At 29.5% G+C, this 27,299-nt stretch overlaps 10 protein-coding genes across 10 annotated transcripts, besides 21 other annotated features; 4 read left to right on the forward strand and 6 right to left on the reverse strand.

The window, feature by feature from the left end:
* Positions 1-625: 625 nt before the first annotated feature.
* On the forward strand, positions 626-5,209 carry TA17170 (ABC transporter, putative; the record flags this gene model as incomplete). The annotated part of the gene is made up of 1 exon (XM_947621.1): positions 626-5,209. The coding sequence occupies one exon, from the start codon at positions 626-628 to the stop codon at positions 5,207-5,209; it is 4,584 nt and encodes a 1,527-aa protein (XP_952714.1).
* Positions 1,055-1,123: a sequence feature (10 probable transmembrane helices predicted for TA17170 by TMHMM2.0 at aa 144-166, 179-201, 289-311, 318-340, 397-419, 838-860, 901-923, 978-1000, 1005-1022 and 1086-1108).
* Positions 1,160-1,228: a sequence feature (10 probable transmembrane helices predicted for TA17170 by TMHMM2.0 at aa 144-166, 179-201, 289-311, 318-340, 397-419, 838-860, 901-923, 978-1000, 1005-1022 and 1086-1108).
* Positions 1,490-1,558: a sequence feature (10 probable transmembrane helices predicted for TA17170 by TMHMM2.0 at aa 144-166, 179-201, 289-311, 318-340, 397-419, 838-860, 901-923, 978-1000, 1005-1022 and 1086-1108).
* Positions 1,577-1,645: a sequence feature (10 probable transmembrane helices predicted for TA17170 by TMHMM2.0 at aa 144-166, 179-201, 289-311, 318-340, 397-419, 838-860, 901-923, 978-1000, 1005-1022 and 1086-1108).
* Positions 1,814-1,882: a sequence feature (10 probable transmembrane helices predicted for TA17170 by TMHMM2.0 at aa 144-166, 179-201, 289-311, 318-340, 397-419, 838-860, 901-923, 978-1000, 1005-1022 and 1086-1108).
* Positions 3,137-3,205: a sequence feature (10 probable transmembrane helices predicted for TA17170 by TMHMM2.0 at aa 144-166, 179-201, 289-311, 318-340, 397-419, 838-860, 901-923, 978-1000, 1005-1022 and 1086-1108).
* Positions 3,326-3,394: a sequence feature (10 probable transmembrane helices predicted for TA17170 by TMHMM2.0 at aa 144-166, 179-201, 289-311, 318-340, 397-419, 838-860, 901-923, 978-1000, 1005-1022 and 1086-1108).
* Positions 3,557-3,625: a sequence feature (10 probable transmembrane helices predicted for TA17170 by TMHMM2.0 at aa 144-166, 179-201, 289-311, 318-340, 397-419, 838-860, 901-923, 978-1000, 1005-1022 and 1086-1108).
* Positions 3,638-3,691: a sequence feature (10 probable transmembrane helices predicted for TA17170 by TMHMM2.0 at aa 144-166, 179-201, 289-311, 318-340, 397-419, 838-860, 901-923, 978-1000, 1005-1022 and 1086-1108).
* Positions 3,881-3,949: a sequence feature (10 probable transmembrane helices predicted for TA17170 by TMHMM2.0 at aa 144-166, 179-201, 289-311, 318-340, 397-419, 838-860, 901-923, 978-1000, 1005-1022 and 1086-1108).
* Positions 5,210-5,500: 291 nt separating the features above from the next.
* On the reverse strand, positions 5,501-8,788 carry TA17175 (SfiI-subtelomeric fragment related protein family member, putative; the record flags this gene model as incomplete). Its single annotated transcript, XM_947622.1, has 1 exon — positions 5,501-8,788. One exon carries the CDS (start codon positions 8,786-8,788, stop codon positions 5,501-5,503), a length of 3,288 nt encoding a protein of 1,095 aa, XP_952715.1.
* Positions 8,714-8,788: a sequence feature (Signal anchor predicted for TA17175 by SignalP 2.0 HMM (Signal peptide probability 0.016, signal anchor probability 0.882) with cleavage site probability 0.010 between residues 25 and 26).
* Positions 8,717-8,770: a sequence feature (1 probable transmembrane helix predicted for TA17175 by TMHMM2.0 at aa 7-24).
* A 342-nt stretch (positions 8,789-9,130) lies between the features above and the next one.
* On the reverse strand, positions 9,131-11,143 carry TA17180 (uncharacterized protein; the record flags this gene model as incomplete). The annotated part of the gene is made up of 1 exon (XM_947623.1): positions 9,131-11,143. The coding sequence occupies one exon, from the start codon at positions 11,141-11,143 to the stop codon at positions 9,131-9,133; it is 2,013 nt and encodes a 670-aa protein (XP_952716.1).
* Positions 9,203-9,271: a sequence feature (1 probable transmembrane helix predicted for TA17180 by TMHMM2.0 at aa 625-647).
* Positions 11,084-11,143: a sequence feature (Signal peptide predicted for TA17180 by SignalP 2.0 HMM (Signal peptide probability 0.858, signal anchor probability 0.000) with cleavage site probability 0.782 between residues 20 and 21).
* A 473-nt stretch (positions 11,144-11,616) lies between these two features.
* On the reverse strand, positions 11,617-12,504 carry TA17185 (uncharacterized protein; the record flags this gene model as incomplete). The annotated part of the gene is made up of 1 exon (XM_947624.1): positions 11,617-12,504. The coding sequence occupies one exon, from the start codon at positions 12,502-12,504 to the stop codon at positions 11,617-11,619; it is 888 nt and encodes a 295-aa protein (XP_952717.1).
* Positions 11,692-11,760: a sequence feature (1 probable transmembrane helix predicted for TA17185 by TMHMM2.0 at aa 249-271).
* Positions 12,505-12,562: 58 nt separating the features above from the next.
* Positions 12,563-13,445, reverse strand: TA17190 (superoxide dismutase; the record flags this gene model as incomplete). The annotated part of the gene is made up of 6 exons (XM_947625.1): positions 12,563-12,687; positions 12,815-12,943; positions 13,026-13,211; positions 13,241-13,285; positions 13,312-13,402; positions 13,431-13,445. 6 exons carry the CDS (start codon positions 13,443-13,445, stop codon positions 12,563-12,565), a joined length of 591 nt encoding a protein of 196 aa, XP_952718.1.
* A 241-nt stretch (positions 13,446-13,686) lies between these two features.
* Positions 13,687-15,074, reverse strand: TA17195 (uncharacterized protein; the record flags this gene model as incomplete). Its single annotated transcript, XM_947626.1, has 9 exons — positions 13,687-13,772; positions 13,802-13,853; positions 13,884-14,068; positions 14,099-14,182; positions 14,211-14,337; positions 14,405-14,468; positions 14,503-14,624; positions 14,735-14,827; positions 14,985-15,074. The coding sequence occupies 9 exons, from the start codon at positions 15,072-15,074 to the stop codon at positions 13,687-13,689; spliced, it is 903 nt and encodes a 300-aa protein (XP_952719.1).
* Positions 15,075-15,110: 36 nt separating this feature from the next.
* Positions 15,111-15,176: a sequence feature (Signal peptide predicted for TA17200 by SignalP 2.0 HMM (Signal peptide probability 0.782, signal anchor probability 0.213) with cleavage site probability 0.707 between residues 22 and 23).
* Positions 15,111-17,126, forward strand: TA17200 (trna modification gtpase, putative; the record flags this gene model as incomplete). Its single annotated transcript, XM_947627.1, has 8 exons — positions 15,111-15,365; positions 15,407-15,527; positions 15,588-15,684; positions 15,718-15,787; positions 15,895-15,965; positions 16,023-16,178; positions 16,214-16,269; positions 16,336-17,126. The coding sequence occupies 8 exons, from the start codon at positions 15,111-15,113 to the stop codon at positions 17,124-17,126; spliced, it is 1,617 nt and encodes a 538-aa protein (XP_952720.1).
* Positions 15,123-15,191: a sequence feature (1 probable transmembrane helix predicted for TA17200 by TMHMM2.0 at aa 5-27).
* Positions 17,127-17,628: 502 nt separating the features above from the next.
* TA17205 (DNA repair helicase, putative) lies at positions 17,629-20,772 on the reverse strand (the record flags this gene model as incomplete). Its single annotated transcript, XM_947628.1, has 5 exons — positions 17,629-19,803; positions 19,831-20,201; positions 20,290-20,509; positions 20,549-20,626; positions 20,719-20,772. 5 exons carry the CDS (start codon positions 20,770-20,772, stop codon positions 17,629-17,631), a joined length of 2,898 nt encoding a protein of 965 aa, XP_952721.1.
* An 878-nt stretch (positions 20,773-21,650) lies between these two features.
* Positions 21,651-21,719: a sequence feature (Signal peptide predicted for TA17210 by SignalP 2.0 HMM (Signal peptide probability 0.721, signal anchor probability 0.069) with cleavage site probability 0.269 between residues 23 and 24).
* On the forward strand, positions 21,651-23,378 carry TA17210 (uncharacterized protein; the record flags this gene model as incomplete). The annotated part of the gene is made up of 1 exon (XM_947629.1): positions 21,651-23,378. The coding sequence occupies one exon, from the start codon at positions 21,651-21,653 to the stop codon at positions 23,376-23,378; it is 1,728 nt and encodes a 575-aa protein (XP_952722.1).
* Positions 23,319-23,324: a sequence feature (GPI-Anchor Signal predicted for TA17210 by DGPI v2.04 with cleavage site probability 0.124699995 near 557).
* A 1,620-nt stretch (positions 23,379-24,998) lies between the features above and the next one.
* Positions 24,999-25,073: a sequence feature (Signal peptide predicted for TA17215 by SignalP 2.0 HMM (Signal peptide probability 0.638, signal anchor probability 0.186) with cleavage site probability 0.433 between residues 25 and 26).
* On the forward strand, positions 24,999-27,026 carry TA17215 (uncharacterized protein; the record flags this gene model as incomplete). Its single annotated transcript, XM_947630.1, has 1 exon — positions 24,999-27,026. One exon carries the CDS (start codon positions 24,999-25,001, stop codon positions 27,024-27,026), a length of 2,028 nt encoding a protein of 675 aa, XP_952723.1.
* Positions 25,017-25,085: a sequence feature (1 probable transmembrane helix predicted for TA17215 by TMHMM2.0 at aa 7-29).
* Positions 27,027-27,299: the final 273 nt, after the last annotated feature.

The raw sequence follows: 27,299 nt of genomic DNA on the forward strand, positions 1-27,299 counted from the left end.
TGAGAAGTATGGATTAGGAAAATAATTGCATAAATGGGACATAATTTAATATAATAACATGAAATATAGAGTATTATTTATGGCTTCGATTGTTGGTATAAATTATATTTTATTTTGTTGTCAACTTGTTATTACACTCTATAATTACTGGGGTTGATACTTTGGGGCTATTTGATGAGAAATTCTTATATTTGACAATTAATTCTCGTCTCTGATGAGACACTTTACTTTGTAGCATATAATAATTATTTGTGTTCTTTATAGTTTCATAAATTTCACTAATACATACGTTGTATTGGCGGAAGACTACACCATTACCACTTTTCTGGGTTCTAACTTTAGTTTTCCATTATTATCAACATTGGACTGACATTTTAAAATTAGTGGGTTAAAATGATTTCAATTATCTCAGAATACTCCTAAACCTTGTTATTTGAATGAGACTAATATTTACTTATCGTATTTCTCTTTACCAATAATTGTCATAAACCCTTAATTTGACATTTATTTCATCGATTATCAGACGTTTAAGAATTCAATGTTAATTACCATTTAGAGACCAGTTTTATAATTCTAAATATAAGGTCATAACAGTTTAATTCTATTATCTCTATATCCTCTTTGAATGGGAAGATGTAGAGATATTTCTGAATTATTCAATGAGAGGTTCCAAGATGACCATGATAAACATGTTTCTGAACATCATTACTGGGAAAGTGAATCATACTCCAAGACCTATTTTAAAAAGAAGTCTCTTTATTTAAAATTTAAATATTATGACTCCAGCAGTGTTTTGAAATTCTTTTTCTTTCACTGGGTGGCTAAATGGGCATATTTTCTTTCCAAACAATATGTAGAGCCATATAAGTTACATCCACTTCCTGTTGCTGATCAGGTCCTACGTTGGCAACCAATTTTATCAAAACATATTAGCGATGCACTACTTAGATTGGAATCTTATGAAACTAGCCAATATGGACACCCAAATACCAAACCAACTAGATCTGTTCTCCTTCGTGCATTGTTCTTGACATTTTGGAAACGAACATTATTTGGTTTACTTGGCATTGTGTTTACTAATGTTCTTAGTATAAGCATTTCTATTTTGATTAAACATCTTTTGAAAATTTTGAACACCAAGTCTTTTACTCTAGCTAAAATATTTCTGTTTCTATTCTCTATAATAGGTTTACAAATTATAGATGGGTTATTGACTGCAAATTTCATTTTTTATCTGGACCGCTCTAGAATTGTACTTGAATATACAGTGGCAGTAGGTGTGTTTCAACATGGCTTATCTCATAGACGCAACTTCTATAATAATGTAAACGGATCCAACTTATTAAATGTTTGTAACAATTTCCTACACAGTTGTTCCCCTGATTCCGATTGTTCTAAAAATCCATTGTATTGTCCTGCAAGACGATACCAAAACAAAGATATTACTCCTAACATATTTACATTTGAATCATATGACTGTTATTTTGTTTCTTTGTTTGTTGAATCTTTAATACCAATTATCGATTTTTTGTCCAACTTTATCTATGGAATTGTATTAATTTCGACTCAGATTAAGGTTAATTTATGGGTCCTGTTCTTAGTTGGAATATTTTTCACATTTTTGATGGTTTTCGTTCAGATCCTAAATACCTATTTATTTCATTTTGTCTGTCTTGTCAAGGATTATAGGATTTCAGAATGTATTGAAATTATATCTGATTTACCTTTGATCAAAAAGTTACTTTATGATGATATTGCCATTAACATTATTACTGAGACTAGAAATAGTGAGTTACTATTAATTTTGGTTAGAATATTCTTAACAGCTTTCAATAAATCATTGTGTGTTATATGCAACAATGTGACGTTTTTTGTCTTGATGAGTTATTTTGTAAAATCAGTTAGGGATGCAGAGCTTATTAAAGATGTTGGCGTTGGAGGTTTCTTGTCATCATTTTACATATATTTCAGGATTATCAATTCAATGTTCATGTTTCCTTCTGCACTTGGGAAATTAGCTACTTCATATGTATCTTATAACAGAGTTAATAAATATCTTATCGAATGTTCTCCTAACTTTTACATTAGTGATAACAAATTCACAGGTTCTACAAAGATGTCCAGCGAAGTTCCAGATGTAACTAATGAGATTGACAAGGATGTAGTAGTTTTATATAAGGATGCCTCTTTCTCATGGGTTAATAACAGGAAGGATTTTGCCAATAATAATAATGAGGTTTATTTGAAGAATGTTAACTTCCAGCTTAAGAGGGGTGAAATTGCAATAATTACAGGTTCTCAAGGTTGTGGCAAATCTAATTTCATCAAATCAGCTCTGGGTGAAATGACACTGGTCGATGGTTGTATGGCTGTGGTTCCCCTCCATACATCAATGCCTATATTTTATGCCTCTGAATATATATGGCTCAAAGAAGGAACTATTAGATCAAACATAACATTTGGACATAGATTTGATGAGGAAATTTATAACTCGGTTCTAAAAGCCATTGAACTGGAATCTGATATATTATCTTGGGAGAAAGGTGACTTTAGGGTTGTTTCAGATAATGCTCATTCACTCAGTTGTGGTCAGAGAGTTAGGATGGAGATGGCCAGAGCCATTTATGCCTATCTCATATTTAGCAAAGTTAACAAGGATTATAATAGTCAATGTTCATTCTTGATGTGCCTTGATTCACAATTCCATGGATTAGATCCTTACGTATCTAGACTTATTTTCAACAATTTGTTCAATTCTAAGAGTGGATTGCTTGTTAAGGATGATTTAGCTGTTATCCTTTCATCATCAATAACTTTGCTTAATAAGTGTATTAGAACTTCCGACCTGGTTGAATATCACAAAATTCCCATATACCAGATTGAGAATAAATCACTCCTGTTTTACTGTTATTTGTCAGATTTTTTTAGGGACAAAAAAACACAAACCGGTTTTGAATATATCACATCACCATCAGGTCCTTACAGGCTGAATTTCTTCACTAAGGATTTGCTAAAACTATGTTATTCAAGATCTAACACCAGACTTGGAAGACGTTTTGTTACAAAGTCCAAATATGAACGATCATTAAACTCCATTATTGAAGAAAATCATTCTAAAGATAAAATTAATCCATACCTACTATATTTCAAAGCAGCTGGCTTTGCCTTTATTTTGTTCATAATCTTTTCGCTTGCATCAAGTATTATGGACAATTCCAAATTTATCATTGCAACTGATCTTACAGATTATATATCCAATAAAACCAAAGACTTCAATAATGATCTCTCAGTTGACATGTCAGAAATTAAATCACACAGCGATTCTGCCCTGAATACAATACTGATCATTGTTATGGTTATTATGTCCTGTTCCTTATTCTCAACCCTGTTATTTACTATATCGAGTTTGATGGCCGCTAAAAGAATTCACGAATATTGTCTCAACTCAGTGTTTAAGAATAGTTCATCAGTAATCAAAATCAAGAAACAAATTAACCAAATCATAACTTATTTTTCATCAGATATTATTTTTATTGATCAATATATTGGAGATAGGATTTTCATCACTTTCTTGTCATTCATACAGACTGCCATAGCCATTGGAGCACTATTCTATACAATTCCCTTATCAATTCCATTTATTACTATATCATTGTTATTGGCCTTTGAATTTGTGGCATTGAAGATCATTAAGTCATTTAAGAACATTCAACTGGGATCACTAGAAACTATCTCACATGTCAATTCATCATGTGAGGATGCTATACTGGGATCACCAATTTACAGAAGTTTTAAAAAGGAATGGGAATTGATTAATCATGTTGTTGAAAGAAGTGATTATAAATTAAGATGTTGGTTTTTGGTTAAGGGAGTGAATTCTTGGATTATCATATCCTTTAATTGGTTATTCTCTCTTACAACCGCTCTATTCCTCACAGCTCTAATCATATTTGATAAATTTACAAGCTACAAAATGAATGTTGGTTACTTTGGATTAGGTCTTTCACTGAGTAGCAGTGTTATCAAATCTTTTAGCAATTGTTCCTTTTGTTTCGCTAGGTTACAAGTTTATTCATGTTCAGTTAGAAGATTCCAGTGCTTTATTCCACCTGGCACTAAGTGTGTATTTGATAAGTTCCGTAATGTTCATGAAGAGGATATAGTTATTAATTCTAGCAAACTAAATTTGAAGATGAATAAGAAGATGCTACTGAAGAGAAGAGCACTTGAGTTCAAAGATACTAAACCCAATTTAATAAAGAGGATGATGTTTAGGCCAAAAATTAACTTCACTGACATTTGCAAATATCTTCCATCTGAACATAGTGGTGTAGTATTCAAGCATCTTTGTGTGTATACATCATCCGAGATGAATGAGGAAGGTCTTATCCTCAATAATATAAATGCGTCACCATCTAGGTCTGATATTATTGGTATCATTGGCAGAACTGGAGCTGGTAAGACAACTCTATTATCTGTTCTACAAAATACCGTAAGGTATAGAACTGGTCAAGTATTGCTGGATGGCAGAGATTTACATGATATTCCCAAGAGTGTCATTAGGCACATTATTGGTGTTCTACCTCAACTTCCATTTGTTTTCAAGGGTTGGACCATCAGAAGGTTCTTGGATCCAAGGAGACTATTTAGTGATGATGAAATTAATGACGCCCTGGATAACTGTGATCTCCTTGAGTTTGTTAATAACCTTCATGGTGGAAGAAAATTAGATACTATAATTGCTCCTAAACCCCTAAAATTAAAGAAGACCAAAGACCAATCAGCAAAAGACTCCTTTACTCATGATGAAGCATTATCTGAAGAAAGTTCAATGACGTTAGATGACCTTAGCTCAGTAGGTTCTATGTTATCCGTAACTCAGCTAAGAACACTTTGGTTTGCCAAACTAGTATTATACAGACATCAGTATAGGATGTTAATCATTGATGAACCTCCATCTGATAATTGTTCAGAACATGGATTTGAGGTTCAAGATATTGGAATACCCATTTACGAATTATTGGACAAATATTTCAAACATTGTACTTGTTTTGTTACAGCACATTATGCCAAAGTCCTTAAATCTTGTACATCAGTTTGGGTAATGCATAATGGTAAACTTATAAAAACTTGTAAGGCTTCAGAAGTATCCAAAAATGAATCGATATCAAACATCATAGAGGAGATGGTCAACAAATATTCAAACTAACCTAATGCAGTAATATTTAATGCCTAATGGCATTGTGTTATTAATTTTAAGTCTAATAAATAAATATATATGTTCTTTAATTTTTTAAAAAATGAATATTGAATTAATTGGTCCTATATCATTTTGTTGAATATTAGATATTTTAATGATAAAAATTATTGTTAAAATGTAACATGGCATTAACTTAGAGAGTATTACAACAAATCAGTAAAGGTTTAACCTTATACTATTCAATCTACTACAAAATTTAATGGATTATTGAACAAAATTACTTCATTTTAATAATTTTTACTAGGTATTATATACCAACTTCCATTCATTATTAAGATACTTATAAATGTTGAATGTCTGTAAATTAAATTCAACAAATACTAATTTCAAATCCTTGTGATAATAAATCGATTTTGGAAATCTGTTCTCTGAAGTATCTTTAATCCATACAGACTGATCATCAATTTTAAATTCTATACACTTAGAATTTTGTCTAAATCTATAGTCATAAGATACTTTATTCAATCCTTGAGAATCCTTGAAAATACTTTTATTTACAACGAACTTGCTAATATCATTTTCAACAGGATTATTAGGGTCTGAATCATCAATTGTAACAACAATTACTTCATTAGGATATTCTGATTGAAGTAAATACTGTTTAGAACCAGAATCCGAATTTATTGTTGGATATATTGAATTTTTGTCTATATTAATCTTGGTTCCGTTAATAAGTGATAGTTCCAAATTAAACATATCCTTGTCAATAGGGTTTATCAATGCCCTGTTACAGTATGGATAATGATCTGATTCCCAGAGATTATCTGATTGACCAGATCCTCCTCTGAAAACTTTGGAAAACAAATAACCCTCTTTTGGAATATATATACCAGTATTACTTTCATAATCAACAAAATAATGAAATTCATTGGTACCTTCAACACTTTTAAGATCCAGAGAAGCAAGAATTGTACTATTATCTTGAGGTTTATATGATGGATTTATAGGCGGATTAAAGTTGTTTTGTTGACCACTATCAAATATATCATTGTACTTATAGGAGATGGAATTTTGATCACCCAAGTTTATTACTATCATTTTAGAATTTAAATCAACATACAAGTTTTTAGGTGTATTTTTGCTATTGAAATCATACTTCCATACAGTTTCGTTACCATACAAGATTTCAATACAGTTTGAATTATCAGCAAATATTATGTAATGAGAGTGAGCGTTCAATTCTATTTTGTACTTTTCAGTATCATTTTCTTTAGGATTAGTACCTTCCAAATCATCTGCAGTTATAATTCTTAAATTTTTTAAGAAATTGGAATCAAAGGACCTTTCTTGCTTAATTGTACTAGACACACTTAATTCTTGATATTCATTTGGATTAAATTGATCTTGTTTTCCTCCCATTTGTTCTATACTTTGGCTTCCTAACGATTCATAAGAGTTAGAAAGATCTTCTTGTTCATAATTTTGTATCCATTTTTTACCATCTTTACGATATTCTCTTGTAGAACCATTACATAAGAATATGTTTACATACTTTATTGATTCAAGGGGAGCAACAGGATCCATACTGACCTTGATGGCGAATTCAGAAGGATCATTGGTTTCCCAAATAATATTGTCATTGCTTTTGACAGTTTTAATCTTGTAATCGTTTTTGGCTTCATATGTTCCAACCTTAGATGATTTGGAATATTCAAATTCGTTGGCCGTCTTTTTGGTATTAATATCCAGTATAACTACTTTCATTTTATTATTATATACCAACTTCCATTCATTATTAAGATACTTATAAATGTTGAATGTCTGTAAATTAAATTCAACAAATACTAATTTCAAATCCTTGTGATAATAAATCGATTTTGGAAATCTGTTCTCTGAAGTATCTTTAATCCATACAGACTGATCATCAATTTTAAATTCTATACACTTAGAATTTTGTCTAAATCTATAGTCATAAGATGTCATTTCTTTTATATCAAGCTTATTATCGTGTAATTTGTTCATATCAACAATGTAACCTATGTCGCTGTTTTCAATTGAAACTGTTATATTTTTAGGTTGTTCAGATATAGGCAAATTATTTAATGTTTCTAGTCTAGACTTATTTTTAGGAGAGTGATAAAATTCAACATCGAAGTTCGCCCTAGTTCCGTTAATGAGATAGATTTCCACGTTAAATTCCTTTTTGTTTGAGCCATAGATCACGACTCGGTTGGAATATACTACATTATTCACATTGTCGTATTTTGAGGACCACAATTCAAGTGGGCTCTGTAAATTCCATGAACCTTTCTGTTTAACCACGGAAAACAAACAACCTTCTTTAGGAATATACACTGAAGTATTTGTTTCCACATCAACAAAGTAATCGTAATCATTGGTACTAGCTTTACTGGCGATGTCGAGGGAAATTAATTTTGTTTCTTTCCCATTTACATAGTAACTGAAGTAGTTTTGAATCGCCTGATCAGCGGTTTTATTTTCTTCAGATTTACCTGATTCCTCACTCACCGATGTATATGTAAATTGATTATCATAATCGGTTTGGTCTTGTTTGTATTTGTAAAAATATCTCCAGTTGTTATTTAAATCTAACAAAATCATTTTTGCATAGGTGTTAAAGTATATTGCTTTTGGAAAGTTGTTTTTCAATTCATTTTCGTTGAATTTCCAAATTACGTTATTCTTGTACTTCACCTCGGTGCAACATACGTTATCCTTTAATCTAAACTCGTACACATTTTTGTATACTATGATATCGTAAGAGTTTTTGTCATTTTCCCTTAACCTGTTATCCAATCCTTTTGTCAATAATTTAATATTGGATAGTATATCTTCATTTTGGTTCAGTTCATCTGATTCTTTACTTGAGTTAGGATCGCTTCTATTTTTTGAGAAATATGACCAATCATCAGCCAAATTTATCATAATGATTTTAGAATAGAGATTAATGAACATGGATTTTGGGTATTCTGTTCCACATTCTTCGGTATTATGTTTCCAAATTATATTATGGTTGTATCTCAGTTCAACGCATCTTGAGTGCTGTTTAAAGTTATAACCTAACACATATCCAATACACCTTTTCAGATATTGTGTTTCATCATTTACCTTATAACCAAAAGCGTCATAGGTTACAATGTTTATTTCTGATGGATCAACCACATTTGCCCCAATCTTTGAATTCAATTCATATATATTTTTGTGTTTGTAAATATACAACCAATTGTTGGTGTATTCAACCAACATAGTTTTAGAAAAAAAATTTAAAGTTATTCCTCTCGGAAAGATATTGAAATTTTTGTTAGAATTTTTCCAAATTGGAGAATCTCCGTACCTAATCTCTACACATTTACCTTCATTTTTGAATTTATAATTTGTTATGTAATCTTGTTCTTCAATATAATATTTACTAGTATCATTTACATTGTAATCAGAACCATTTACCGTTATTACTTTGAAATTATTGTGTGTATCCTCACCTTCATCCTTCTTGGTATTAACAATTTTCCATCCACAAATTATCAATATATAGATATAGATACTTATTATATTATCCAACCTTCTCATTTCTTCTTTCCTTATAAATTCAATTCCTTCCTATCTCTGTTTTGGGTGGGGAATGTTGCACATCTCCTTTACGTTTTATCATTTAACTTCATTATTTTCCAAATGTGTAATTATATTTATTTTAAACATTTAAAACTTTAAATAAGGGAATAGCATTATACCTAAATAATCCTAGGTATAAGAATATCTAAATGCATACATTTACATTCAATAATAGATTAAAACATGTTGCTTAAAATTTTCCGTCAAATATTTAATTATCCCAATTTAAAAGAATTAAAAATCGATTATTATAAACCTATTTTACACACCATCAAATGACATGGTTGAGAATTCTATTTATTAAAAAACAGTAATTTCTTCAGTTTCGTTATTCATATTTGATAAACTTCTAGATTTGATTTTTCTGGTATGATACAAACCGTATGCCAGTCCTGCTGCAAGGATTAACAAAACTACTGCAATTACAATACCCAAAACATATTCTTTTGTATATCCTCTTTCCAACTTTTCAGGTATTACTCCCACTTCTTCCATTTCTTCTTCAGTTTCATTTGGTATTGGTTCACCTACAAGTGTATCATATTCCTTCTTGGAATCAGTGCCTCGGGTTGTTTCACATCTGATAAATCTCCTTTTTCTAGGAGGTTGGACTGGATAGATTTCTTCATCCGAACTTTCTGAATCACTACTATCACTATCAGTGTAACTATAACTATCACTATCATTATCGCTATCATTATCGCTATCACTACCACTACCACTGTCATCACTGTCAGTGGAACTATCACTAGTACTGATATTATGGGCACTCCTACTACTGGTGTCAATTCTATTAATACTTGTACTTTTGATATTAGCACGATCATTAGAATATTTGATTGATTTCTTTAGTATGTCTTTATCAACGGTTTGGAATACCATTCTCCACTTGTCGAGATTAACGTAAACGTAAATGAACTTTTGGGAGGTAACGATGACCATCTTCATGTCCTTATTTATATAGATATTAGTTGGATAATTTGAGCCCAATTTTTTGGGATTATGTTTCCAAACGGTTTTATTTTTAATCATTAGTTTAAAACAGTCGGCATGACTTTTAATGTTATACATTAAAGCGTATTTGTAGGGATACCTGACTAGTTCATAACTTTCTTGATCATTCTCCTTTTCTTCATCACCTATTCTAGTGTATATTTTAACATCAGATTCGGAGAGAGTCATAACGGAAGATTTGCATATGTACCTCCATTTGTTCATATAAAAGTAAACCAGATGGAAGTTTGAAAATTTTATAGCTATCAATTTCATGTATGTGTTCAAAAAGACAGACTTAGGGTATTCTTTAGATTTATATCCGTAATACCATAAAACCTTATCTTTATATAAAAGTTTTGTCATTTTTGCATATTGATTCATGTTGAAAATATAACCGTACCCTAGGTCCTTTCTTTCGTATTGACATTCATTATTTTCATCAATTTTGGAAGGGTCATAAGGGTCTATAGTATGAATCTTTAAATCAGACACAGATATATCTTTTATGTGTTGGTTTGATATACATTTACACATGGTTTCATTGCATCTGTACATTGAGGACATATTATTAAAATCCATAAAAATTAATCCTAAATCTCTGTGATAATATAAAGATTTAGGGAATCCCTTTTTGGATTCTTTAGGTATGTATTTCCAGACATTTTTTTGTCCTAATCTAACCTCTACACAGTTTGCATTATCATTAATGTTGTACTGATATACGTAATCGAATGATTTTACATCGAACTTTGACGTATCATTTACCTTTGGATTAGAGAGATCTTTATTATTTGTGGCGATGATTGAAAGTCCATTTTCAAAGACAAATTTCAAATCAACTTTTGACTCAATTTTCCACCCGCGATTTCTGTAAGCATAGGAAAGGTAAAATGTAGGAAATGTAACTATAATCCTTTTACTCAGTCTCTGAAAAAAGATTTCTTTAGGGTATTCGTCACCACACTCATCACTATTGTGTTTCCATACCTGTTTTCCCAAATAATCTAGCTCAACACACTTTGAGTCATCGTTAAATCTGAAATAAAAGGTATGCTTATATTCATCTATGTAATATTTATCTGTATCATTTTCAATCAATTCATTAGAACCATCATCAATTGTGTAAACACTGACATATGACGAATATAATTGTGATTCTGATTGGTCTAGATTACCTGCTTTTGAAAATTGTCTCCTTACTGCTTGATTTAAATCATATTCATTCTGTGGTTGGGTTAATTCACTGTTAGTATAAATAGAATCCACAATCTTCCAACATAAACAAAATAATGTGTAAACTGTTAAATACTTACACATATAATTTATATTCATAATTACAAGAAAATAAATCTAAATTTATATTTACATGTATTTTTACTATGCATGTTTAACTTATTTTTATTCCTCATTATTTTTTAATTTAACCATAAGTTTAAATTAATTTTTAAATAACTCTCTTTTTTTGAAAATTTAAATTTATTTAATTACTCATTCTTAAGTATATATTTAAACATTCCTATCCTTCCCTAATTTTACTAATCATTTTTACACAATTCCTCCACGAAGTGAAATTTTTATAGATTAAACTAGTATAGTTCCAATTAAATAATATAAATTTTAAGTATAATAAAAATGTGTAAGCATTTACTATCAAATCATCACATACATACACACATATATATGCATTACTACTAAATTATTTCAAAAGTTTTCATCATAAAACTTGTTTTAAATTATATTAAGTAATTTGAAAAACTAGGAATTTGAGTTTAAATATAACCAAATATGAATCAGTGATATGTCATTACTTCTTCAATTGGCGCCAATTGGGTCATTTTCTTGGCCTTTTTGTTTGATAAAAATGTAAATCCATAGGACAATACAAGAATCAAGACTACAATAATCATCGAGAGAATCGAGATTATTAAAACAAGTGCGAGTGCGTCTACAATAGTTTCAGACCTTAAGAATTTATCTTTTTTATTTTTGGTATTTTGATCTTCTGATGGATCCACTGAACCCCTCAATGATTTAGTATCTATATCAGACAAGGTTGTTGTGGTAGAGTTCCAAACACCTCCTTCCTTCTTATATACAATTATATTATCATCAAAGGTTAAGACGATTTTATTTTCTCTATAATTCATTGACTTTGGATACTCTGAACCGTCTGATTTCCACAAGGTGTTTTGATTATACAAAATCTCTGTACACATTGAGTTGAAATAATATATAGTTTTCAAAGGCGGTTCCTCTTTATAGTATGAAAACAGTTTATAATTTGCACAATCCACCTTAATTTCGGGTGGTTCTTTTGATTTTTCGATGGGTTTTTTGCATGACTTTAACTTGAAATTACCACTAGAATATACATACTTATAGTAACAATTTTCATCACATTCAATTTTAACTTCGTTATCCAACAATATCAATGCTCTGGGGTATTGATCTTCCAATTCCCAGAATGGCGTATTTTGGTATTTAACTACTACACATTTGTCATGATTATTAAATTGATATTTTTCAACTTCTTTATTTGATTCCTGCTTTAAACTTGACAAATTTCTTTCCACAAGATTCTTACCAGACTCTATTACTACTTTGAAATCTTGGGAATCTAGTCTACAAATCGCAAACTTGGAAAGAATATAAATAAATACGACTAATTCATTAAGCATTCAATACACATTCACAAAAATCAAAAGATTCCTTAAACACATGGGGGTTGTATTAAAGTCAAAGATTCATGAGTTCCTTCAGGGTTTTTTCTACTCGATTCCAGTCAATTTTATTAAACCATGAATTTACGTATCCTCTTCTATCATTTCTATAATCGATATAGTATGCATGTTCCCATATATCTGAACATAATATGATTTTGATCTCATGTTCATACTTAATTATACCCATACACATTTATACCTAATTTACTGTACCTAATATTAGTTTATATATGAAATAGTATCATTTTAGTGCTGTTTAAGATACCTAGTGTTAATAATGGTTTGTCATTGTTGAATAGTTTGATTGGATTATTTCCATCATGTGTATCTACAATTCTCAATTTTGGTTCATTTTTGAAATACAGGAGCCAAACCCATCCACTACCAAAATGATCTAAAAGTTATTCTTCAAAAATTACTCCAACATACATAATTAATTATATAATTAATAGTATATAATTAATAATATTGGTTACTAATTGCTGTTTCAATAAATTGTTGTTTGAAATTATCATATGTTTGAAATGTTAGGTTAATGAGATCTTCCACAAATTGTGTAGGCTTTCCATTACTATTTGGATCAAGCCCTAACCAATATTGGTTATGATTCCACACTTGACATGCATTTTCATATACTTTTCCTTCTGCTGACTTTATCAATTCTGATAATTTATTATCATATAATTCTTACCTTCGAGTGTTTGATTGAAAATTTGTGGATATTTTTGTCCTAATTCTAATAATTTATTTTATTTAACTTACTATTTAAGTTATCTACGTATCCTTTGTGATGTTTAAGATAATGAAACCTAACAGCTTCCTCGGATAAATCGGGACTCAATTCATCCAATTTCTGAAAAGTATTATTATTTTTCACTTACATATGGCAATTCCATCAATTCAAATCTTTTATCATCTACTAATCCCTCATTTATCAAATTTTTATTATCATTTATCAAATTCTTATCACTTGTTAAATCATTGTAGAATAAACTCTTTAAAATTTTAGTTTTGTTTAAGCGGTTAAAGGGTGAATTAATTATATAACAATTAGTGAAAATTGGAATTAAAAATATGAAAATTTCATTCATCTTCTCTAATATTTGGAACTATAAATATCATTTGGCAGGAGTCCAACTAAGTGCATGTCATTCTAAATTTCCTTACCTGAATCATTGATATGATTATATATATATATTTATCGTCGTTATCATCAGGAATTGCTACAAATAAATTAAAGTATTTTCCCTACTCAGTATTATTAGCGACTTATTCTTATTGTACAGATTTGACTCGATTATGCTCTGAAAAATCTAAATTACCGTTCATGTTACCTTGAAGAGTATATTAAGTATGTTTACATTAAGGAAAATTTTTACTGGAGTATTTTCGTTTTCGAAGTCAGTGTGGTTAGCAGAACTCGGTGTAGCTTCCCTTTGGCTTTGTGAGTTTTGATAATGTTTCGTAGTAAATATTTGCAAGTTATTAAATATACTTTCGACGTTAACTATTGCTCCAACTAGAAGAATACATACTAATGATTTCTTACTTGAACTCAGCTGAAGTCTGCAGTTGTTTAGGTTCTCATTCAGAATTGAAATGTTACTTATATTAAATTCAATTATTGTATTACCTAAAAATATTTATTGATCAAGACTCACCGATTTTGTTTAATGAATTTAGCAAAAATGAGATCGTTTGTAGCTTTGATAAATTTATATTGTAGTTGGTGTATGGGACATTTGGCAAATTTACGTAGTTGTTGTTTATTAGGACTATTGGTATTTTCTAATTAATCATTAACAGATATTCTAATTACATAACTTAAATGGATTTCATAAGTTTAGAAATTTACCAGTATTATGTTAATTGTGTTATAGACTGAATCAATATATTTGATATATATATATTCTTCGTCTCTGAATCATTGGATTAGTTTGTATTGAAATTTACCTAATATAAACTTTAATATTTTCGCTTTTAATTGATGAGTTTAGTGAGTCATATAACGAATTTATATCAATTTCTATGGTAAGTGTTTCATTCAGTATTACAGGCTCGATGAACAATTCATTCTAAAGTTATCAAATAGAATTAATTTATTTCTATTTACTATATATTAATCCTTCAAAGAGTTTTAAGTGTGTAAATGGCAATATAATTCCTATGTAACGTTAGTACTTACGTTGTTAATTTCGAAATAGGAATCAACTAATCCATTCGTTTTAATGATAAAATTGACCTTTTCCTTGGTGATTTTCAATATATTTGTACTATTCTTATAAACTTCTTTACTTAGTTTATTTAAACAGTTTAAACAATCTAAAAATAAGGATTAGTTATTAGAAAAAATTGAATAGTTTTATAATAAGAAACCTAAAAAATATTTGAAATTATCAATTTTAAAGTTTGCGCTAAATTTCATAAATATCAACAATTAATAATGTTGAATGTGTAATTATGGAATCTTGGGTCTTGGATTGGATTCTTCCAAAATGTGTAACATTATAACATCTTTTATACATCTGATTCCACCAACAATAATGTTTTAATTTATATTAATGTCATGTATATTATTTACTGGATGGTTAGTTTCTTTCCTGGTCTTTATTTCTTATGTCATATGTTTCAGAATAAATAATAATTTAAAACCGTTTTCTTTTTTAAAACTTTACTCCAAAATCAATGATTTAAATATATTAAATGAAACTATTTATGGCCTTAGTTCTGGTATTCCAGAAGGTGGCTGTGGAGTTGCTGTGGTTAGAATTTCTGGACCTGATTCCATACATACACTAAATCTACTCACTAAAAAAGTAAGAGACACTCTAGTATTTCAATTTATAAATTAATTTAGAGTGATAATGTACCATATAAACCTAGATTTGTTAAACTGTGTAAATTATATTCATTGATCAATAATAATTTGATTGATGAACCCTTAACGTTATACTTTAAATCTCCAAATTCATATACCGGTAGTTTGAAATAAAAATTACACTCTACTAATTCAATATAAACGGTATAATTTATTTTAGGTGATGACGTCGTAGAGATCCATACACACGGCAACGAAGTTATAATCAAAGAATTATTCGACAACTTTCGACACATCGCTAATAATTACAATATAAAGTAACTCTTATTGGTTATTGATCTTCCGTTCAGACTCAGGCAAGCAGAAAGGGGTGAATTCACTAGAAGAGCTTATTACTCAAATAAATTAAACCTAATACAAGTTAAACATTTTATAACCACTTTATTTTTTATCACATTCTTAACTTTAGTTACATACTTGATCATAAATAATATCTGTACATAGTTTAAATTAATTTGTAATTGCAGGTAGAGAGCATTAATGAGTTGATAAGATCGAAAAATCACATTCAGAAACAAAATTCTATTTTAAAAGTAATGTAAATACTGTTAACTTTTCTTTAGTTAAACAACGGCCTATACGAAATATATAAAAGATGGACTAATGATCTGATTGACATAATATCAAAAGTGGAGGCTTCTATAGATTTTCAGGAGGAGAGTTGTAGTGACATTATTCTCATGAACACGAGTTCAATTTTAGATCCTGTACAAAATCTTACACAAGAAATATTCAAATTCATTAATGACAAGTATTAAAAAATTTTTTCTAACAATATTATTCCAGGAAGGAAACAATAGTTGACGGTATTAAGCTTCTATTACTAGGTCCAACGAATTCAGGTATCTCTAATTATTTAACCTGTATTATTTGAGCATCTAAATTATCATATTAATTCGTTTTTCAAGGGAAGAGTAGTTTTATAAACAACTTGTTCAATGATGATATTAGTATTGTGTCGAACATTCCTGGAACAACTCGTGATTTAATTCGAGTTAATTACAACTTGAATGGCTTGAATTATCAAATAATAGATTCAGCTGGAATTAACAACCGTATACTGGACGGGATTACTAATTGGTCAGAATCTTCGGATTGTGATGCCATTGAACTGATTGGCATCAAAAAAGCTCTCGATCAAATTGAAACTTCCAATGTAATTCTCTTTCTGTTTGATCCATTGAATGTTAATGACTCATTAAGTTCATTACATTTACTTTTAAATTTATTAAATAAAGCCAAGATCCCCTCTTGCAATGTCACTAATTCCATCAACACTATTACTCCATTTGGGTTTACTGACACTGACAATGGTTTACCTGATAATACTCAACAAAATTCAGGATCTGATTGCAAAAAACTCGTCTATGTATGTATAAATAAAAGTGATTTGATAGAGGATGTTGGTTTTTACAAGAAAATAATCTTTGATTTTTTAAATACTGAGGTCAAAAACACTAATGGGGAATCGAAAAAACTTGATTTTGAAGATAACTTTAAGATATTACAAAACACTAATTTGGACAGGAATGTTGTGAAAAACGTAATGAGTTTGATAAATGAAGATATTGTTAACCATTTTAATCTAAATGCTAGCTCCATTTTTATCGATAATCAGCGTCACAAGTCCCATTTGAATAAGATAATAAAACACTTGAACACAATCACAGGTTCGTTTTCATTAATTGAAAGATTTTAACTTGCAGAGTTAATAAATTCATCGAATTACGACTTGGAGATTATTTCAGAGTATTTGAGGTAATTCACAATATTGTACACTTAAGTAATCTAGTGATTATTCCAATACTTTAAACTCTCCTATTGAGTGTATTATCCTGTTTTAGGGACTGCATTTACGAAATTGAGTTTATTATTGGGGAACGTTCTGACGACTATATCGTGAATAAAATTTTTAGTTCCTTCTGTATTGGGAAATAGAAATTTACTACCTTCCCAACTTACTTTAAGTAAATAAATGTCCTTTTAAACATACTTAATAGATTAAATACTGTATGAAAGTATATATAAATTAGAGGTTACAATTATTTTACACTGAAATTATTCTTCAAATGCCATAAGTTGTCCTTTTTGGTGAAGGTGCATAGGTGTTTTAATATTCTTCTGAATAAAACTCTGTTTTCTTCTAAAACAAATTATGGTTCATGATTTATTACCTGGTATAATGGGATTAAAGTGGTTAATCAACTAAAAAATGAGTGAGAATAAAGAAAAGATACCTTTTCTGTGGTTATGGATTTGTTATTTTTGTTTTTGAAATAGTTCATTATGTGGTCTGTAATTATATATGTGAGGTTTTTGTTATTATTGCGTTTTAAATTAAACAGTAACTTGTTCTTCTTTACTTCCCCATCTATGTTACATGGCTTACGGGTTCTGCGATGGCTTCTTAGAAAACTGTATTCGTTTTCGGTGGGAAGATTAACATCATTGTAGTTTATGAAAGAACTTATATTCTCATTGTTATTGATCAGGTGGTATATCTCATCACCTTTCTGATCTTCATTTTGATCACAAACTTGGTTAAGGTGCAAGTTGGTATCAACTCCACGGCTAAGCTCAGTGTTGCTCATTACTATGTTGGAGGTTGAATTCGGGGTGGAGGAAGTTGACTCTACTGGGGATTTGGTGGGGAAAACAATGGGTGGTTTAGGATATGTGATCAGGTACTGTAAATTGTTGATGTACTTGTTGTAGAAGGAGTTGTTGTGGCTGAGGATTTGCTGAGATAAATAGTACTTGTAGAGTTGTCTTTGGTAGATTTTTTCTTCTATGGTGCTGGCTGTTATTAGTCTGTAAATAATAACTTCGTTCTTTTGTCCGATTCTATAACAACGTTCCTTTGCTTGCATGTCAGTCATTGGGTTCCAGTCTGGGTCATAAATAATAATTCTTGTGGCTGCCGTCAAGTTTAGTCCAATTCCTCCCACTTTAGTAGTCAAAATCATTATGAATACCTTGTCGTCAGTAGAAAACCGTTCAATTATTTTATTTCTGTTACTTACGGTATGTTTTCCAAATAAAATAAGGATTTCGTCCTTGTCATAAATTTCCAACAGGTGGTCATAAATTATATTTAACATGGTTGTTGTCTGTGTAAATAGCAGTATTTTCTTATTCTCCTTCTTCCACATTTCTATTATCTTCAAACTTACATTCAACTTGCTGCTACCTGCTGATTCTATCCTTCTCCTGCTTGGACTTTGAGTATTTTTGCCATTTAGATTAGAAATTTCAAGTTGATTATTCAGCACTAAGTTAAACCTATAGGGCGAACTATTAAGTAAACTCGTTAAGTTTCTTGATGGTGACCTATTAACTGAATCAGTTAAGGAGCCGTTGATACAATCATTTGGATAGAAATATTTGTTAATATAGCGCGAGTCTAGCATTTTGGGGTGATTACATATTTTACGCAAAATTGAAATTAGTCTCAAAATGTTTTTATCTTGATTGAGTTCCTTATTCATTGTTTTCGCAAAATCTTTATTAAATCCGCCTTTGGTTTCAAATCTGTCACGTATTATGTAGTTGAACTTGTTCAAAACACCTACGTATAGCTTATATTGTTCCATTGTTAAATTACACAGTATTATTCTCTCCTTCTTGTTAGGTAAATCTATTTCATTATTAGTCATTATTCCACTATTTTCCTGATCACCTTTTAGATTTAGTAGACTGTTATTATATGAGTTTGAAGAAACAACGCCATATCCCTCGTTTGTTGAAAGTCCATCTGTTTCTTTCGAATTTAAATTAGAGGGTAACATTCCAGAAGAACAGGAGCCTTCAGATTCAACTCTGGTAGGTGTATTGGAATCTACATCAATGGGATTAACAAGACTATTAAAAAGTGTATTTTTAGACTTGTTAGACTTGACGGTACGGAAGATGTATGGGAGAATCAGGAGTTTAAGTTTGTTCATGTACTTGTTGGATTCATATTTGGCATTGTTAATTGGGATAACGAAATCTTCCACAAAGGAAGAAAGTGATCCAAGATAGTTTGGTATTATGAAATCAATTAGTGACCAGAGTTCGACAAGGTTATTTTGGATTGGTGAACCTGACAATATAATTCTATGGGTAGTTTTTATTGTCTTGACTGACAGAGAGGTCAGTGAATTTGGGTTCCTTATCTTCTGCCCTTCGTCTAAAATCAAATAATGCCATTTGTAGCTATTGACATTCTCAATATTAATTCTTAAATATTCGTATCCAATCAAGTAAATCAAAAACGGGGGTTCACTCACGTAATCTAAATCATTTTCCACTGTATAACAAGTGTCAAGATAGTTTGAGTGCAATATGTAATATTTAACTCCTTTAAATATCCATTTATCGATTTCGTTTTTCCACTGATCAATTAGTGTTACATTACATACTATTAATATTCTTGTGATTTTAGATTCACCATTTTCATCTTCATTTTCTTCCGTTTCGACATTCTTATTTGGCCGATTGTTACTGTGTTGTCTTCTGTTTTCAACTGTACGTGTGCTTTTTTTCATCAGTGATTTATTCACATATGAGGAATACACAATACAATTAATCAAGGATAGCAATGTTATGGTTTTACCCAGGCCCATATCGTCTGCAAGTATTCCTCCCAGATTTTCGCAGTCCAGTTTTACTAGCCAGCTTAGTGCTCTTTTCTGGTGAGAATACAGCTTATTATAATAATTAAGTGGAATGAACCTATTTTCCTCGAGCTTTACTACATTTTCTTCACCAAACACCACTATTTCTAAATTTCCTAATATCATAAGTTTACTTGTTAGAATATTTAATTTAGTAATTAAAAATATAAAATAACATCAAAGAGTTGATTAATTAGATAATACCTATAATCTTGTTTTTTGTTCTTTCTGCTTGTATTTCATTTTGTTCATGTGTTAAATCAGAAATGATTAATTCTTCATTGTCGATGATTATTTTATTCCCATTTACCAGTTCATAATTTATTTCGCACTCTCCTCCTACTATTGACTCATGGTTCAGTTTAAATTTAATTATTTTTTTGATATTATCGTAGAATTTCGTGTACTTGCTATGCTCCTTGTTCTAAATAATAATTATGTAAAATTTTATTTTTTTAATCACCTTTTCTCTTATCTTTGGGGTCAACCATTTCAATATCTCCTGCAAAAAACGCAACTCATCAAATTTCTTACAAGTTTCCTAATTAATCAATCAAAATTCAAGATATATATACGGATATTATATGTTTAATAATGATAATCTTGGACTATTTTACTATTTTAATCTATTACCTTTTCAAGTGAAACTGAATCTATCTCTTTTAGGTCTGAAATATCTACATCCATTTAAAACAGTATTTTACAAAGAGTTTGGAGGGAAAATTCATCATTTTATTTCCACTTTTGGTAGATCTTGAATACTGATACCACACATGATCAAAATTAGGATATATATATCCAATTCACTCGAAATATTTAATCAATTATTAATTTTAAATTTTAACATTTAATATTTTATTCATTTTGAAATTATATTTTTTTTCGAAGGTTGATATGAGTGTAACATTTATTATTCATTCAATAATTTTTTAATTTATTGTTTTCTCTTTTTAAATACAGAATATTTTTTAATTAAACCTCATTTTTTAATTTAATACAAATTTATACATTTAAAAAACAAATTTATATATTTTAAAAGAAATTAATTTCTACATCTTTTCCCTTACATTTCTTTATTTTATGATTATTGTATTAAATATTTAATTCTATTTATGTTATTTAACTACTAGTTTATGGAAGATGCTGTATAGAAAATGTATATTTTGACAGTTGATCTCCCTTTTAACTACTAAAAAAAATCAAATCATCATGATCTGAGAAAATAGGTTTAAATATCAAATTAATAAATTTTAACATTCTATACATTTTTTGAGTTTAAATTTCCATTAGATGAAATAATTTAGAAATTTAACTTGCTTCTATATGAATGAATCATTATACCATACTCTAATCTCGATTACCTTTTTTACAGATCTATTGATACACATACGTAATATATAGTATATAATTACTAGAAATATAATTTATGGAAATTATAGAGCTTCATATGAATATAACTAGTATAACGAAAAGAAGTGGTATTAGGAGTTGCAAATTTTATCGACTGCAAATTCAAGTGGAGAAAAAAATTAAATTTAGATTAGAAACAAAAAATAAATTATAAAATGACGAATTTAATTATTAAAATTATTTTTATCGCATTTAATATACTGATTTTATCAACCACACATGTTACTTGTGTTTTTAATATTGATGATCAGAAATTTGAGTTGATAGACCTTAAAAATGTTAATACTAATAAATACAGTATAATTTTATCCGAAAATGACCCCAATGCGGTTAAAATAGTTCCAAAGAATGATAATTTCGTTGATATGGTATTGATCTCTGATCAAGTCTTATGGTTAAAAAAGGGAGCCGAAAGATGTTCTGAAATTTTACTCACCAAAGTTGCAGAGCATCATGTATTAGCTTCTTTAAAATTGGTATATAGAAAGAAATATTCAGTCATTAGTTTTGCTATAGACCATGATACTATATTTGACACTGGTAACGTATCTTCCTTTTTAATACTAAACGATATTTATCAAGCCGCCACTCAAGAAGCTGAAAACAAAATTTCAGAAGATAAGAGTGTTAAGGGCTCTTACGAAGAATCTGAATTGTATGAATCATTTAATATCGGTTGGGAATTTGACAAGTTGTATTTCTTAAGTACTGATGAACCTGGTTCAAAATTCTCAAAGGTTTATGAACCTGTTGGCGGGGTAAAGATCAATAAAATTTTCCATTTCGGAAACCTTGTTTGCGAGGCCTCAAAGGATGAAAAAAGCTTTGTAAGGATTGAAGTTAATAGTAATGATACTAGTGAAACTATGTTTCTATTAGTCAAGGCAGAAAACGATACTACCAAATATTTTAGATTCAATATAGACTGGGTTGCTCTTAGTAGGGAGAAATACTACAAATTTTTGGGTGATTTTACTAAAAAATTTGCTCCAGTCGACTCTGCTGATTCAACCAGCAAATCCGATATTAAGGAAGTTACTTCAGGCGTAGATCAAGAGAATTGTCTTCACATTGTTCGGGATGGCTTATATCCTTCTAACTTTGAAAAATATTCATTAAATCTTTCAAATATTAAAATTATAAGGCTATCTCCCAGAGACATTTCTACAATTCCTACTACAAAGAAACTCAAGATTTGGGGTTATGAAATTGGTTTGAGAAAAGAATTTCAGGTCACTGAAATATTTTTAACAAAGATTTCGGACAAATCAATTGTTGTTGAGATATCTATAAGGCATGAAGGTGTAAGGGACAAGAATCTTTGCTTTATTAGAACTTCAGGCAATGGGAAATTTTCAGTTATTAGTGAGAAGGACTTGTTTGACATGTTTTTGTCTGATTTTATTAAGAACGTAAAAATGGAAAAATTAAAACACTTGTCCATGTTACCTAACATAAAGGGGAAGGAGATTACCAAATTACCTAAAGAGATTTTGGATATAATTTTGCCTGATCACTTATCAGGTACTGATATTGCTACTCAAACTGAAGAATTTTATACACCAACTCATAAAAAAGGTGCCAAAATACAGCATACTTATGCACCTAAACATGAAATGCACACTCAAACTGAACCTATTGTCGAACCTACTGTGCAAGAAACTATCCCAAAGACAAAATTAACCCACAAAGATGACTCTAAAAAACTATCAACTAGTGGTCATACTAAAGCTAAACAGTCTGTAAAAGAGGAAAGTCCAGCTCATTCCAAGACGGACTCAGTTGACAAAAAGAAGTTAAGGACAACTAAGAAAAGCGAGGAGTCAAGCTTCTTGGTTAATAAAGATATGATTTTCTTTATTATTTCATTATTAATTTGTTGAGCTTATTGTATTTATTATTACTCACTCATACATAAACACAACCTTGTATCATACATTTAGAAGTATTTTCAGACAAGTTAATTTCAGGATAACCACAGTCATTTGTGAAAGTTTCCTATTTATTATATTTACTAATGGGATTGTTATTTATAGATAACTTTATGAATTCATTTGTCTTATGCATCCTGTTCAAACCGTTTACAGAAAAAATAGCCTCAAATAATAAATTTATCATTTAATCTTTATAGATCTATTCTTTTAAATTGGATTAGGGCAGTATTATAAAAATTAAATTTTACTTAAACACGTTGTATTAAAACCAGATATATTTTGAATGGAAAATGTGGCATTAGTATTAATTTACTAAATATTATTTATAAAATAACAAAATTATCTAAAACTTTTATAAATGAGCACTATCAAATTTTCTATAGAAATTGGTGTATCTCTATAAAGTTTATTCAAATTCCATGTGATAATATAATTAATTTACAAATGTTAAACATTAAAAGATGCAATCATGATTTAATGTTAAGACATCAAATGTTTTATTACCATTTGGAATTTTATGATTGAATTGTATGTATTAAATTTTATTAATATAACATGAAATAATTGTTCATTATAGAAATTATATTTTAAAATTGTTAAAAATATTAACAGTGACATAATTGTCAAGACTCTGAGGGGAATAATGAAAAATCAAAGACACAATATAAAAAATGTTACTGGTAATTTAAATAAAAAAAATAAAAATTAAAAAAAGAATTTAGTGTAAAAAAATTTGAAAGATTATCGGCTTTAAATTCAAAAAAAGGCTTAAAATGAAAATGTTTTCTCCAATTGATTTAAAATCAGTTAAATTGAAATAATTAGATTGAAAATTTATTTCTGGAAAATAATTTATCGAGTTAAAAAAAGAAAAATTGGAAGGTATAAAATTAAATAATTATCTAAGTTTTATTTTTTAAATATCTTAATTAAAAATGTGTGTCAATTTAAAATAATATTTCAAAATTATTGAAAAAGTATACATTAAAAAAATAATACAATTTCAAATTCTTGGGTTAATAATCACAATCAAGAATTAAATCACATCTAGTTTAATATTTTCCACAACCACATCAGAAATAATTTAGTTGAAGGAATTGAAATTAAATGTTTAGCTCGAAATTGGTTTTCTATGTTGTAATTTTCTTTGAATTATTGCGTAATTTTTTTATCAATTTAATTTATTTAATTATATTAATGAAAACAGAACATTTTCTATTTTTTCGGTGTTTCACTAAGTTTTTCTGCATTCAATGTCGATTTAGTTTTAATATATTTTGTAAAATTTTAGAGGGTAAATGGTCGATTTTCCATAATATCCCAAAATTATGAAATTTAATTGGTTTATTCTCTTTCGAGATTATTTGCTCTTATTAACCAAAAATGTTTGTATTCTATCCATATCTTCGGTTATTTCGATTAATTATTCATGTCTTTTCTTACTTTTATTCTTATCTCTATTTTTTTCATATAATTCATGTGAATTTAAAAGTTCTTTCAGTTTTATGTTTTTACAAAAGTGTACCACTATAATTAGAACCTTAAAACTACTATTTATTATTTTTCGAAATGTCCGATTTTAGAAACTTATTTATAGTATTTTTATTTTACATCTCTAATTTATTAGTTAAAAATGTGTTATGTGCTGTTGGATTATTGGCGAATGGTTCTATTTCTTTGGATTTGGATTTGGGATCTTTAGATCTAGAAAAGATCAACATAATCAAGTCATTAGATAAGCCTGATAGATATAAAATTAATGCAAAAGAAGGAGTCCTAATTAATTCAATACGTTTATTAAATAATGTTCTATGGACACAAGTTGGTGTTAGTACTTGTCAGGATCTAATTATTTACGATTTCGCAGGCACAGAGCTTGTGGTTTCAATTGTAATAAACAATGGAGGTATAAAAAACGTTTACTACACCAAGAAATTTCAAGATGGGTATAGTTTTATAAGGTTGCCAAGTTTTTTAACTCTCATCCATGATGAGTTTAAGCCAAAGGGTTATTTAATTCCCGAAGTTTTAGATCTTTCAGATGAATTCCACAAAGTGTTTTTTGATTACACAATTATGATGATGGCTGATTTGATATATGAAAAATATAAACCTAGCAATAATTCGGGTTTTGGTCATTTAATGGATGGCTTGAAAACTATTTGGATCAATGATGATAATGATTCAAAAGGTAAAGTGGCCTCGTGCATCGAGATTTTTGATAAGCAAGAAAGAATTAAGATGTTGAAAATTACTCTACAAGATTTAAATGAGTTACATTTCATATGGAAAGATGGCATGTGGACCCCTCTTTTGGGTCTTGGCTTCAAAACAAACTACAAAAGATTAGGCTTTAAAAGGCTTTTTGAAGCTAGATCGGAAAGTGAAGGAAAAGAAAAGGATTTAGATCCGCTACCAAAAATTTTAGATCTTAATAAAAAGAATGATTCTTTCTCTTATTCTTCTTATACATTTTTGAATATGAATTTTTTAGTTATCAGGCCATTGTTCGAATTTTTGACTAAAAAAATAGTTCATGACGATAAAGAAATTTATGGTAATAATTTATGCAAATTTATTCTGACAATAATTAGAACATCTGAACCTGTGAGATTTTTTGTTTCAATTAGCGTCAATGAGACATCATTTACTGGGGATGATATCTATTTCGAGAGGAGTGAATCCGATGGAGAATGGAAACGAGTTAATCAATTTACGGCTCTAGCTTGTATTCAAAAGTGTATAGTCGAGTCTACTGATGTCCATTACCTTAAATCAGCTGATTTGTATGGAATTTATTCAGGTGCCAAAGTTAATGATTTACCCTCCAAAGTTAAATCCAAACTCACTGGTCAAGATTATACTCCAACTCCCACAACTACCCCAATTCCCCAAACTCCAACGGCTCCAACAACGACTGGATCTTTACCGACATTTCCGCCTAGTTCAACTGTTTCTACGCCACCTCCCACTTCCTCCACTGCGCTACCTTCATCTCTTGTTTCATCTCAAACCAGTCAAACCAGTCCTCGTACATCTAGTCCCATGCCAGCAACACCTTCATTACCTCTTCCAGATAAAGTGTCGACTACAAAGGCAACTTCATCGTCACACATTCCCAAAAAATCTAGTACCTTCATTACCAAACCACCTTCACCTGCTCACTTGTCCGGGAGTTCTTCCTCCAGGAGAGATTCTCGGACTAAGGACGAAACTATGGGTACTGCAACACCTAGTGAACCAAGGCATAGAAAACGCTCTAAATCAAAACGTGTCAAACCCCCTCACGATCATAGGTCTCCCAGACCTAGATTTAGTGATCATTCGCCTACATACACTGAATACACACCTACTTCATCAAAGGAACTTACTCATAGCGAAACTCATGAACCTAGCAGTGAAACTGGATCACACCGTTCTCTTTCAAAAGAGAGCATTCACACTCCAGAAACCAAGGAACCAGTTATTACTCCTGAGCATTTAGAACAAATGAAACAGGACATTATTTCACGGGTTGTCGAAATTATCAGGTCTGAATTTTTCACCAATACCATTGCTATTACTTCATTAACATTATTACCTACTTTGTTAATTTAGTAATGGGACACACTGTCGGTTTTAATTAAATTAGGAATTATTAACACATTTCACCTTGGTTATTTGAATTTCATTAAACAGAATTGTTTATATTCTGTTCTGTTCCAATTATGAAGTTATTAATAATATCTTCGGATTCAATTTCTTTATATGTTATACATGAAAGTTTCATTTTGAAATTGATTCTACTAGAATTTAGTAAAACAATAGTTATGAAATACACAATTCAGCATTCTAATGGAATGTTTACTATTATGAGTTGGACATTTTTAA

The sequence above is a fragment of the Theileria annulata genome, chromosome 4 (assembly GCF_000003225.4).
Source record: "Theileria annulata chromosome 4, complete sequence, *** SEQUENCING IN PROGRESS ***".
NCBI classification, from domain to species: domain Eukaryota; phylum Apicomplexa; class Aconoidasida; order Piroplasmida; family Theileriidae; genus Theileria; species Theileria annulata.